At 37.1% G+C, this 12,907-nt stretch overlaps 1 protein-coding gene across 2 annotated transcripts in view; it reads left to right on the top strand.

The window, feature by feature from the left end:
* The window catches only part of LOC111049833 (E3 ubiquitin-protein ligase Su(dx)), a 36,030-nt gene that overhangs the window by 8,114 nt on the left and 15,009 nt on the right, over window positions 1-12,907 (top strand). The window contains exons 3-9 of one of the 2 annotated variants that reach the window (XM_039422682.1): window positions 425-566; window positions 2,306-2,592; window positions 4,835-5,150; window positions 6,668-6,932; window positions 8,440-8,674; window positions 10,945-11,161; window positions 12,478-12,720. In XM_039422682.1, the coding sequence (XP_039278616.1) occupies window positions 425-566; window positions 2,306-2,592; window positions 4,835-5,150; window positions 6,668-6,932; window positions 8,440-8,674; window positions 10,945-11,161; window positions 12,478-12,720 (1,705 nt within the window). Of the gene's footprint in view, window positions 1-424; window positions 567-2,305; window positions 2,593-4,834; window positions 5,151-6,667; window positions 6,933-8,436; window positions 8,675-10,944; window positions 11,162-12,477; window positions 12,721-12,907 lie in introns of both variants that reach the window. The other variant, XM_039422681.1, reaches the window with a different exon arrangement.

Here is a 12,907-nt window from a genome sequence, read left to right as displayed (position 1 = left end):
TTTAAAGTCATAGTAAAGTAGTATTTTCAATTTGAGTAGGATCCCCAATCACACCCACCGTCAAATTACCTTTGTGTATGATATATTAAGCCGTTCTCGGATTTTTCACCTACCCTGTGTATATTTTTTTATTTGAGATACATATCAAGATCAAGATGTTGATACATATAAACAGATACAAGTTTATATGCTCTTGCATGTTAAAAATCATATTTGCAAAGATTCAAAATAATTTTGAATCCTTGCAAATATGATTTTTAATATGATTTTTAATTTTTAATATTATCAAATTTGCTACTATTGGATTTCAGATTCATAGTTTTCACCCTATCGTGATTGTGGAGTTTTTCTTGAAAGTTTATTATGCTCTTGCATTATTTTCAATATTTATATTAAAAGGAATAAATATTTTTCTGTTTTGCAGTTGAGTGTGCCCATCTAAAGCATAGCGGCAGTATATGGAAGCCAAACCCCTACGTGGAACTGCTAGTAGATGATAGTAATCCTAGGAAGACGGAAGTCTTGAAATGTACATACATACCAAAGTGGAAGGAAGAGTTCACCGTGTAAGTACTTCAACAAAAAAACTGATAGATTTCGAAATATATTTGTTTAGTCCTAACTTTCAATCGTAAGTAAACTTGAAGGTTAGTTGTCAACTTGGAAACTTACAGGTCAAGGAACCCTCAAGTGAGAGAATCACACTTATTTTGTATATCTGTAATCATTTATGAAATATATTTTATAAATAGTGTGGATTAATTTTGACCTTATTTTTAAAGTATGGGTTTACTTTCGGCTATTCATTACTGAAATTTGCTGATCAGAATTAGATCTCAAACTTGAAGAATCACTTGTTACAGCATAACTCGTGAATTATCCGAATAAACTCTACAAACTTATTGCTGGTTTTATTGAATTTATCATTGGCTGATTCCACACAATATTATTTGCTGATTTCTGACGCATAATTCATACCCAATTTTCAAGCGATTAGGTTCTTCCAATGATATCCTATGTGAGTGATAAGATAAACGGAAAGATAGAGTATGAAAACGAGTTAGAACTATAGAACGATATACAGAGTGTTTCAGAGAAACGGTAAATTTTGAAAGTTAAATAATTTGAAGAAAAACAAATCTTTTAATAAAGTTTCTCATATCATTCAATAGTAAAAATAATGCCATTTCAGGATAAATAAATACCGTAACATTTATTTTTTGAAGATGACATCTTGCAGGTATGTTCCTTTTCTACGTCAACATTCCTGTAGTCTCTTCATCACATTGTCCATGAATAGTTTCCTTTTTAAATTGCGCGTCGACGTATATACAAGGTTTTTTTGAAATTTTGCATTTCAAGAGAAACGGATTATTTTGAAAGTTGAATAATTTGAAAAAACTATTCTTTTAATAAAGTTTTTCATATCATTCAATAGTAAAAATAATGTCATTTCAGAATAAATAATACCGTTAACATTTATTTTTTGAAGATGACATCTTGCAGGTATGTTCCTTTTCTACGTCAACATTCCTGTAGTCTCTTCATCACATTGTCCATGCATGGTTTGACGTAACATTACAACTGGAATTTGGAATCGCTTCTTGAATCTTGGATTTCAATTCTGCAACAACGGAAGAATTGAAAGCCAAGATTCAAGAAGCGATTTCAAATTCCAGTTGTAATGTTACGTCAAACCATGCATGGGCAATGTGATGAAGGTACTACAGGAATGTTGACGTAGAAAAGGAATACACCTGCAAGATGTCATCTTCAAAAAATAAATGTTACGGTATTATTTATTCTAAAATGGCATTATTCTTACTATTGAATGATATGAAAAACTTTATTAAAAGATTTGTTTTTTTTACAAATTATTAAACTTTCAAAATAATCCGTTTCTCTTGAAATGCAAAATTTCAAAAAACCTTGTATATACGTCGATGCGCATTAAAGGAACATACCTGTCAAATTGCTTTGAAACTGCACTGATGGGGCAGATCTCTTGGGTTTCAAGGCAAGGCAACTTCTGGAGTTACCTTGAGGTCCATTTTAGTCGCCTCCTACGACAAGCATGGATACTGTGGGTGTATTCTGGTTTTCAACGCTTTCTTGAGTACGATGATCGACTCAAAGCTCCCCCAACCCATAGGGGGCCAATTGAATAAATTATCAGTTCCTGAATTGTTATGTATGTACTTTAGATTGATGCAGTAGCTTATATTTATTTTTTGTAAAGCTTTTTTGTATTTTGTTTTTGGCAAATAAATAGATTCATTCATTCATTGGTTATGTTTGCTTGTAGCCTGGTGACACCCTACTCCACCCTACACTACCGCCTATTGGACCATTCGACGTTCCGCAAGGACAACGTATTCGGCGAGAAGCGTGTGTCGATGTTCGACGTGCTGCTGCCGTTCAACGGCCGCTGCAGCAACCTGGAGCTGACGTTGGATCTGATGAGCGAGCCTAAGCTGGACTCGGCCGGACTGCCGTGCGGCCAGCCGGTCAAAGTCGGCGAGCTCATCACACTGCTGCACGGCCTCAAGGTCGACATGACGGCGCTCGTCTATGCCAGGCGCATCGATAGAGGTAGGTCGCAGCCTTAGACCAGTTGTAGAATAGACACGCCCCATACTGAAAGTCGATGAAGCCAACATCTACTGCCATATCGCCCCATCTTGACGTCAGAAAACTTTTCTGTAGACTTTCTTTACATTGTTTTCCATAGCAGATTGTGTCTATTTCAGATGGAAGTAAATTATTCAATATTATTATACATAGAAAGATAAGATCTATCTTATTTACAAACTCTACAGAAAAGTTTTTTGACCGAGCGAAGTGAGGTCTAAGATTCAAGTCGACGGTTTGGCATTTCTCTTAATGTTTAAATGTTTATATGTTGCGCATTTACGGCGAAACGCGGTAATAGATTTTCATTAAATTTGACAGGTATGTTCCTTTTTTAATTGCGCGTCGACTTATATACAAGGTTTTTGGAAATTTTGCATTTCAAGGATAATATAAAAGGAAAAAGGAGCCTCCTTCATACGCCAATATTAGAGTAAAAATCAGACTATAGAATTATTAATCATAAATCAGCTGACAAGTGATTACACAGATGTTTGAAGAAGCCAGTCTATTGCTGTATTTCCATAAGGTCTATAGTTTCAATCAGGTGCTTGTGGATGAGAATACTACGTGAGGTCTACTGTTCACAGGACTACTAGTATAATACCGCACATTTTACTCATATTAAGTTTGTCCAGCTGTTATCATGATGTCAGTTAGAGGGATGTCTCTACAGCTGGCCATTACGTAGTTTATTAACCTTTAATATAATATCTTGAAACAATAATTTCACGCAGTAAACAAATCAAGTACAAGATAATTTTGATTACAACCTAAATTCTTAGTAAACACATATTTCTTCCACATTTATTCAAATATGACAAAGATGTGTTAATAAATTTGTTTAATTCAACCGTCAAATTTGTTTGAAATTGTCAATCTCTATGTACACCACAGTTCAGTGTCATTTCTTGAATGATAATTTTGGGGGTGTGTGTGTCAAGCTGAAGGAAGTCATTGTGGGCTGAGTGTGATTGTTAACTTTACTATATTTTGTCAAAATTGGTAACAAAATTTCAAACCGTGAGTTGATGAATGTGTTTCAATTTGAATAGAAATTTTAGGAAGCATTTCATTTGATACTGATACACAATAGAGATTTTATCAAGCCTTGTTTACACTGGAGTTAATAAACGTTTTTGAAATTTTTGTTTTTAACTGATGTTAATAACAAAAGTAATTAACATATATGTTGATAACATTTTTTTTTAATAACAAGGAATTTTCTGTTTAAAAGACGAGTTTAATTTTTGTTGAGACATTTTTTGACGATTCAGTCAAGTTAATAACTTTTTCTTAATAACTCGTGTTAACTCCGGTGAAAATGTAGTTTTATTGATGGACAGGTTTATGCGTCGGTCCCAGCTGAAAACAGTTGTCAGGTTATATTGAAAGCCTTGAAAATTATTTAGGTGCAAAACGTGAATAAGCCAGTTTTTTCTTTTATTATATAATAATATCGAGGACCAAGCTTCGCTCTGGAGTACAAAAGCATAAAATTTATTACGAAAGAAGAAATTATAATAATATGCATAGTTCATACAGAAATTTTCTATCTAATCACAGTAAATTGAGATTTATTCCCAGAGGAATGCAAAAATTTCCCTCACAATGACCCGGTGCACAAAAGCAGGTTAAATTTTAATCCTGAATAATTTCACGTAAACCAAATCAGAGAAGACCATTTCAGATGGTTCTACTGGAATTAATCAGGATTAAAAATAACCTAGCTTTTTTGCAACCGGCACCAAGTACCTGATTGAATGATTACAAACGTTCAACAGCTGAGTTATAATTTTGACACAGTCCCACACACATGAACTCGCTCACTCACTTCCATCATCAACAGAAGACGAAATAATAATTATTTAATTATTCTTTTAATGCCATTCAGCGAGTTTTCCCAGGGATGAGACCTACTGCAATTGCATTTCTATATTAAAAACCTACTATGTTGTGAATTTCGTGAGAATCGTTAGAGCTGTTATCGAGATCCGGTAAAATACAAACATAAAAACATCCAAACAGAAATTGCTCGCTTAATATAATAGGATATACTTCATTAACATGTAATATATTATTGCTGTCATTGTGTAAGTTATTTTCTTGCTAAGCTGTTTGATTATAGAAACTTACATAAATAAATTTAACTAAACTAAACTTTCACTCTAATCTAATAGCATCATTTTCTGTGTGTCTCTAGCACCTCTAAACCCAGCCGCTACAGCAGCTCTAACAGCTGACAACGGCAACAGCAGCCCCTCCCCTTCCCCGGCTGTCCCCGCCATCGCTTCCTCCGCGGCCAACACGTGCAGTGTGCTGCGGGGTGGTGTACGTGCGCGTGTGCGACCGGCCAATAGCGGCGCAGAAGTGCCGGCGGTGGTGTCCAATGGCAGCGCGGGGGCGGGGCCTCAGCCGCAGCTGCCGGCCAATGGCAGCGCGACGTCGGCCGAGCAGGTGACCAATGGCGGTGCGGCTGCGCCCGCCGGTGCTGCGATGGAGGACCCTCTGCCGTCTGGGTGAGTTGGATTGAATCTTTGAAAGATTTGTTGATATCCTTGATTCAACAATTTTTTTGTTTCCCACTCAGTGTGGGAAAACACTGAGAAAGTTGTCAACTTCTTTAAAAGCATAGTAACGTATTGTCGTCATCTTGTAGAAATCCTTGTTTTTAACAATTCTTTTGATTCCCACTCTGTGTGGGAAACACGGAGAAAGTTGCCTCTCCCGCTACAAGTCTACAATTGACAACCTTTTTTAAAAATCTGGTGTGGTACACTCAAACAACTTTCCTTGCTCATTGAACTGTAAGCCCCATTCTTAAATAAGAATAATTCAGGGGAATAACATAATGACGATTGGCGGCAACATATTTGAACCTACGATCAGACTACCTTATATGTGTATATATAATTGTTTTCAGTGTACTTTTTCCTTTGTGTGAATTGTGAAATTCGATGATTTTTTTAAAAGTCGTCAAAACAGCTGTTCTACAGATCTCGACTATGTGTTCTTTTTATGAACTGCTCTACCTACCTACCTCATGCACGAGAAGGAGGTTACAAAGTTCATTTCTCAAGGATGGGGTAGACCCCTCATTAGTTTCCCAGAAAGGAGACTCATGCCAGTTGATAGAGCTGATAAATAACTACAGGATATGAATTTGAAAAAAAAATCGTTAGAGTTTTCCAGAAAACCGTGAAAAACATGGTTTTTAGTAATTATCCGCCATTTTGAATTGAATATTATTGAATTTCTTATTGTCGGATCCTCATGGTATAAGACCTTAAGTTTAAAATTTCAAGTCAATCGGTTAATTAGGAATGGAATAATCGTGTTCACAGACATACACACACACACACACACACACACACACACACACACACACACACACACACACACACACACACACACACACACACACACACACACACACACACACACACACACACACACACACACACACACACACACACGCACACACGCACGCACGCACGCACGCACGCACACACCAACACCCAAAAATCATGTTTTTGGACTCAGGGGACTTTGAAACGTATAGAAAACTTGAAACGAGGGTACCTTAATTTTTTTGGAAAGCAATACATTCCTTACCTATGGTATTAGGGCAACGAAAGTAAAAAACTATTTTTAGACAAAATTTTGACAGCTTTTGTGTAAACGCCGCTCTAAAACTGGATAAAAATTCATTTAAATTTGTTGTTGTGTTGTCAGCTGGGAGATGCGTTATTTATTTATTGATGACCTTTTTTTAGACATCCACAGATACAATATCATTCTTAATTCAATATAACGATTGGAAAAGGAACAACATGCTTGAAGCCCAAAACTGTTCCTTTCTCAAATTTAGATAGAAATAGTTTGATAGAAAATTTGAGTCTAAAATGGATATCAAACTAAAATTAAAAATTTAGATGTGTTAAAAAACCAGATCAAATAAAAATATTCTACTAAATCATCACTGTTAAGGAATGAAAAATAAATCTAATAATGATCATGTCATGTGTGTTGACAGTTGGGAGATGCGCTACGACGAGTACGGTCGCCGCTACTACGTGGACCACAACACGCGGTCGACGTCGTGGGAGCGACCGCAGGCGCTGCCCGGCGGCTGGGAGATGCGACGCGACCCGCGCGGCCGCATCTACTATGTGGACCACAACACGCGAACCACCACCTGGCAGCGGCCCAACTCGGAGCGACTGCAGCACTACCAGCAGTGGCAGGGCGAGCGCGCGCACGTCATGACGCAGGGCAACCAGCGATTCCTCTATCCGCATGTGAGTAGTTTAGGTTAGGTTAGTTGAATAAAAAAAATGTGGTGTGGTACACCCAAATGATCACATTGGGAGCGTACAAGTGAAAGTACTCGCTTGTTTATGTATGACCAAGATGAGAAACAAAATCTGGGAAGCAATAGGAACACTCACACTGAACGCGTGCACTGGTTGCGTTCTGAGCAGATTCATGGCACTACCCAGATTTTGTTTTTCGTCTCATGCATGCATTTTCGTCTCATCCTTATTAAAAGAGTTTTACAAATTTATGACAGAACTTGAGTTTGTGGCCTAGACCCGACTTAACATTAAACACTGGTGTGTCTTTTGAATGCTTGCTACCATCGGACTCCCCAAGTCCGAGTAAAGTGTACAAACCCTCCTCATCTGACGTGCACTTGCACATAAAGGCATTCAGTGTGATCAGGGCGACTGCACCAACATGACAACGTTGAGGCGATCCAGTTGCTAGACAATGGAGAATTGGTGCCGAGGCTCAAAAGGAGGAAACCGTTTGAACTAGTGTAGTGCTTGTTCAAGTAGTGTCCAGTGAAAGAGCAGAACAGTGATTGAGTGAATCTAGCTTCTTTAGTGCAGTCAATAGTGTACATTAATTAAAAAATAGCAGTAAGAGTTCCTAATGAGAAATTCACTGTTCAATTTTTCAAGTAGTATTTTAGGATAGAAAAAATTAGCTCATTAGTCTTTAGACTAGATGGCTATAGTATTGACCAATAGAAAAAAAAGTGTGATCATACCCTCAGGCTAAGTTATGTTTGGTGCGGTTAGGCTCTATGCGTATGTAAGTTAATTTAGGTTGGGTTAGGATAGGTTTAGTTCAGTTCAGTTTATTCTTACACTAAGGGTCGGTTTCCGAGCTCGGGATTTAGCTAAATTCTAGACTTTAAACAGCTGGAGTCAGAAAATTCGTTTTCCAAAACGGGGCGTAGTCGTAGTCATTGTCAAAGTCACGTTTGAATTAAATTTAAAAAACTAGAAAATTGAACACAGAATAAAATAAAGATAAAATAGTGTAAAGTTTCAGCTATTTTGAATAATTTAGGAATGTTTCATTCCGTCAAGGAAGAAAAACGTTTCCAATTATAGAGAAATGAGAAAGTAAAGATTTATTTTGCTGTTACTATTACTGCGACTACTCCCCGTTTCGGAAAGCCAATTTTCTTACTCCAGCTGTTTAAAGTCTAGAACTTAGCCAAATCCCGAGCCCGGAAACCGGCCCTTAATGTCTTCTGTAGTTGATATAAAAAATCGAAGATACGAAAACCTCACCTCAAAAATGGTGTTCCAAACGTTTTGCTGTGAAGACACAATAATGTATGACGACATGTGTGTACACATGTCCTGTCGTCAGTGACCAGCCTAATTCAAAGAATAAGACAATAGTAATAACACTATATGTATAGATACATCTTTATAAGACATTGATTTATTACTTCAATTTTATTATCGCTAACTTTTAGGTCACATTCTTTGTCAATTTTTGCAGCAGCAACAAGCGAACGCGGCTGCTGCAGCAGCGGCTGCCGTTGCTGGAGCATCGACGAGTGGAGGAGCGGCTGCAGTCACGGCATCAGTTGACGCGGTCCCGGTGACGTCACCGCCGCCTGCCGGGCCTGCAGTGGCCGGCGCCAGTGCTGCTGCGGTCACGGCAGCCGCGGCCGAAGACGAAGACGCGCTGCTGGGGCCGCTGCCTAGCGGCTGGGAGAAGCGTGTTCAGCCTGAAGGTAACCCAATTAAAATTGAATTTAATCTTCTTCGTTTATATGCATTGTACAAAAATATACAGGGTGGATGTAAAGTCCGAGAACGGCTTAATATCTCATACAAAAAGGTAATTTGAAGGTGGATTTGATAGGGGATCCTACTCAAATTGGAAATACTACTCTATTATGAGTTTGAAAAGCTGCTACGCCATCTTGGATCCGCCATATTGAATGCAACTTCATTTTTTTCAAATAGGAAGGTGGTCATGCAATACATGATTTCAATACAGAATTTCGAGAAAAAAAGAATGGCGAAAACCGAACATCGATATCTCAAACCGTTCAGAAGATATTCACATTATTATTCAATATCACTTATTTGTATTTCATCTCTGATTTGCATGGTATTGATTAATAATGTGAATATCTTCTACAGATTAACAAAAAGAATACAAGCAAACAACAACAATAAACATTAAAGAGAATAAAAAGAAAGTGGTGCAAAAAAAGGATGGAGGATTGATGGGTTTCTCCAACTATGGTTATCCATGTACTAGGAAACCTTCAATCCTTGAGAAGGTGAAAAAGGTATCAGGAAAAGTAAATAGACGGTAGATATGAAAGGATTAAATAGACGGTAGATGTGAAAGGATGGGATGGGGGAAGAAAAGTAAGGAAAATGATGGAAAAAACTATAGGACCAGGTGGTAAAAAAAGATTTGAAGGACTAGATGATTTACAAAGGATTGCAGAATAAGCAAGCACACAAGTCGTAAGAGTACACTTTGTGAAAACATCTCATATATAGAAGAAGTAATTGCATTTGTAAGGTAAAAAAAATATATAAAAAAACTCTGCCAGTTGATTGAATCAAAAACACCAGCTCTCCCTACAAGATTCAAATCCTGAAAATACAATTATGTAGGTTTAAACTGCCCGGACTGCGACAGTCTATAATTGAATTCTCAAGACAGAATCCTTCAGGTAACCAATGACTTAACTCAACAACTAACTTCACAAACGGTTCAAGGAATACGGGCATCGAAAGAAAAATTCAAAATCTATTTATGTGAAAAACACATGCAGTCTTGATTCACAGACCAAAAGTCAACTCACTCTTGTTTGTACAGCATGGAGCTAAAAACCATAATATTGCCTTCACGAAACGTGATAAAACACACGTTTCATCTTTGTACATTGGAGATCTTCTCGCTTTATCAATTACATTTAATAATTAAATCCGCGACCAGATTTCCAATTCACAAAATAATATTTCAAAAATTGAATAGGTTTTGATGTCATGTATGACATATTTGATCCTCAATTTTCAATTTAAATTTATTATTTGTCACAGGCTAAACAATGGGAAGCATAGACAATAGTCACGTAAAATTTAAAAACATTAAAATTTTAACATTCATATACAAAGTTACTCGATAAATGTTTGAAATGGTGAAAATATAATATTTAAAAACTATAAATACTATAAAAACTACTATAAAACCTATAAACTTTGAATATAATATTTAAAAACTAATAAATAATATGTCAGTTACAGCTCATACTTAGAAACAGTCATCAATGAAATCTAGAAACATGAACATTGCGCTTGAAAGTAACACGAAAGATTCTTAATACATGTTTTTCAGTCATATTTTGTTTTTCTCTAATCAGTTTATTAGGGATTGCCAACTATAGGGACACTGGGCTATCAACCAGCTTTTCAATCTTGTCCTAAAAATTGTCAGTGTTTAAGCCTCTTTCAATTAAATACTTTCTCACCCATATGCTGTGAGCTAGATTTGTAAAAGGTCGTTCTGTGTGGTTCGATCCTGATGTTAAGGATTAGTAATAGTAATGATTTGAACGTCAATACGTCTGAACTGAGATTGATAACTAAAGCCGTTTCCACACTGAACAAATGTTCGACGAACATGTTTGTTTAAAAAGTTTGAGCAAATTTTATTATGTTTGACAAACAATTTTTGCCCGTGGCCAGTGTGAACGCGTCACCAAACAAAATATTTGTAAGTGGGGAGAACAGGTTTTATGTTTTACAGCTGTCAACTCTGATAATGTTTGGAAAGACAGTAATTTTGTGTTTGACAAACAATGATTGTCCAAACTTTTTAAAATGTTTGTCCCTGAGCTCCTCAACAAACATGTTTGTATGTCGAACATTTGTTCAATGTGGACATGGCTTTAGGTACCTAACTCACAATATATTTTGTCCTTACTGTACATAGCGTTTAAGTTTTGTTTGAATTGTGGATTGCACTGATGTGTTTCAGGTCGCGTGTACTTTGTGAACCACAAGAACCGCACAACGCAGTGGGAGGACCCGCGCACCCAGGGCCAGGAGCGTGAGTGGGTGGGTGCGGGCGTGGACGAGCCCCAACTGCCGCCCGGCTGGGAGATTCGGCTCACGGAGGACGGAGTGCGCTACTTTGTCGACCACAACACAAGGACCACCACCTTCCAGGACCCGCGGCCCGGTGCACCCAAGGGGTCAGTTCAGAATATACAACTTTTACTGCTTCATTGATTTTTTTATTAATCAAGTTGTAATTGACCGAACATAGTGAGGGCTATGTTTTAACTCGGATTTCCTTTTGTCTGTCTGTATGTAACGCGATTACGACCAAACGCATTGATAGAATTCGATGAGATTTGGCAGGAATATTCCGATGTATACACTAGGTTTTTTGCAATTTAAGGATAATATGAAAAGAAAAGGAATTCCTCCATACTCTGATATCACTATATTTTATATATCATCTACTTTGAAGATAGGATCAATCAGACTATAGAATTATTCATAATCAAGTGGATTATTCATGCATACACATACAGATGTCTGGCCGTGTCTATTTCTATAAGGTAGGGTTTCAATATTTTTTATAATGCGTGCCCATCAGTATCAATATTCTCACATTTGAAAAACAAATTTAATAGGTGATTGAAAATAAAATGAAAAATGATTAATGAAAAATGATTAAATGAACCAAATAATAATGCTGAAGAAATTATAATATTCTTGATTGAAAAAATAATTTTAAAATAGTTGAGAAATATTTTTATCAGATAGAAAGATTAACACGGAACTGGATAAATTATCATAGGGGATACAAATTCAAACGTGAATTGAGTTTACTAACATACGTGAGTTTTTGATCTTGGAGAAAACAAATAACAGTTTTTAGAGTAATATTATGATTCAATTGTGGTTCAACTGAATCAACTACAATAGGTGACATCAGATACTTGTGGATGAGAAGAGAAAACTGCGTGAGGTCTACTGTTCACCATAACTACTAGTTTTAGTTGTATGAATTATTTGTTGTTTATTTTTTCTTCACTACTGTATTTCAGGTTAAATTATATTTGTATCTTTATAATTTTTTATTTTTCAGTGGCTTATTTATCATTATTGGTTGTTTATTTTATGTTAGAAGCTGGTGTCAAAACAGCTGTCTTTTTTGCTCAAAGCTTCTCGCTGATGAAACAATCAATCAATCAATCAATCAATCTCTTTATTCAAGACATACAATGTATATTGTACATGAATGCGTCATTTCATTAAAAAGAAAATACTTCTAATTCTTGAACATAAAACTAGAAAGATAGAAAGAAACACAACAAAAAAGAGACAATACAATAACAAACAAGGTAGGTAATGTGTCCTACACAACAACATGCATGGCGAGCATGACAGGACACTTGTCCTGTCGTTAGTAGCCACCCTCACGATTTTTTTTGAACGGACATCACTTTGAACATTTCTTTCGCATTTTGTCTAAACTTTGTTTTTCTTGTTTGGGCAGGCCGAAAGGCGTGTACGGCGTGCCGCGTGCCTACGAGCGCTCGTTCCGCTGGAAGTTGTCGCAGTTCCGCTACCTGTGCCAGTCCAACGTGCTACCATCCCACATCAAGATCACAGTCGCCCGCCAGTCGCTGTTCGAGGACAGCTATCACCAGATCATGCGGCTGCCCGCCTACGAGCTAAGGCGCAGGCTCTATATCATATTCAGAGGCGAGGAGGGGCTCGATTATGGCGGTGTGTCTAGGTAAGTACAGTTTTAGTTCTGTTATTAACAATTCTTTTCTTATTTAGAAGAAACAAGTTCTTCTTCACCTTCTACTCCACCTCGTTCTCCTCTCCTTCTTCTCCACCACCTCCTCCTCCTTTTACCCCTTTCTCCTCTCTCATTTTTCTTATCTTATCTCTCCTCTCTCTCTCTCTCTCTCGTCTCC

The sequence above is a fragment of the Nilaparvata lugens genome, chromosome 3 (assembly GCF_014356525.2).
Source record: "Nilaparvata lugens isolate BPH chromosome 3, ASM1435652v1, whole genome shotgun sequence".
In the NCBI taxonomy this organism is placed as follows: Eukaryota; Metazoa; Arthropoda; class Insecta; order Hemiptera; family Delphacidae; genus Nilaparvata; species Nilaparvata lugens.
Note: the sequence above shows the minus strand (reverse complement) of the source record. Positions and strands in the feature narration are given on the sequence as shown.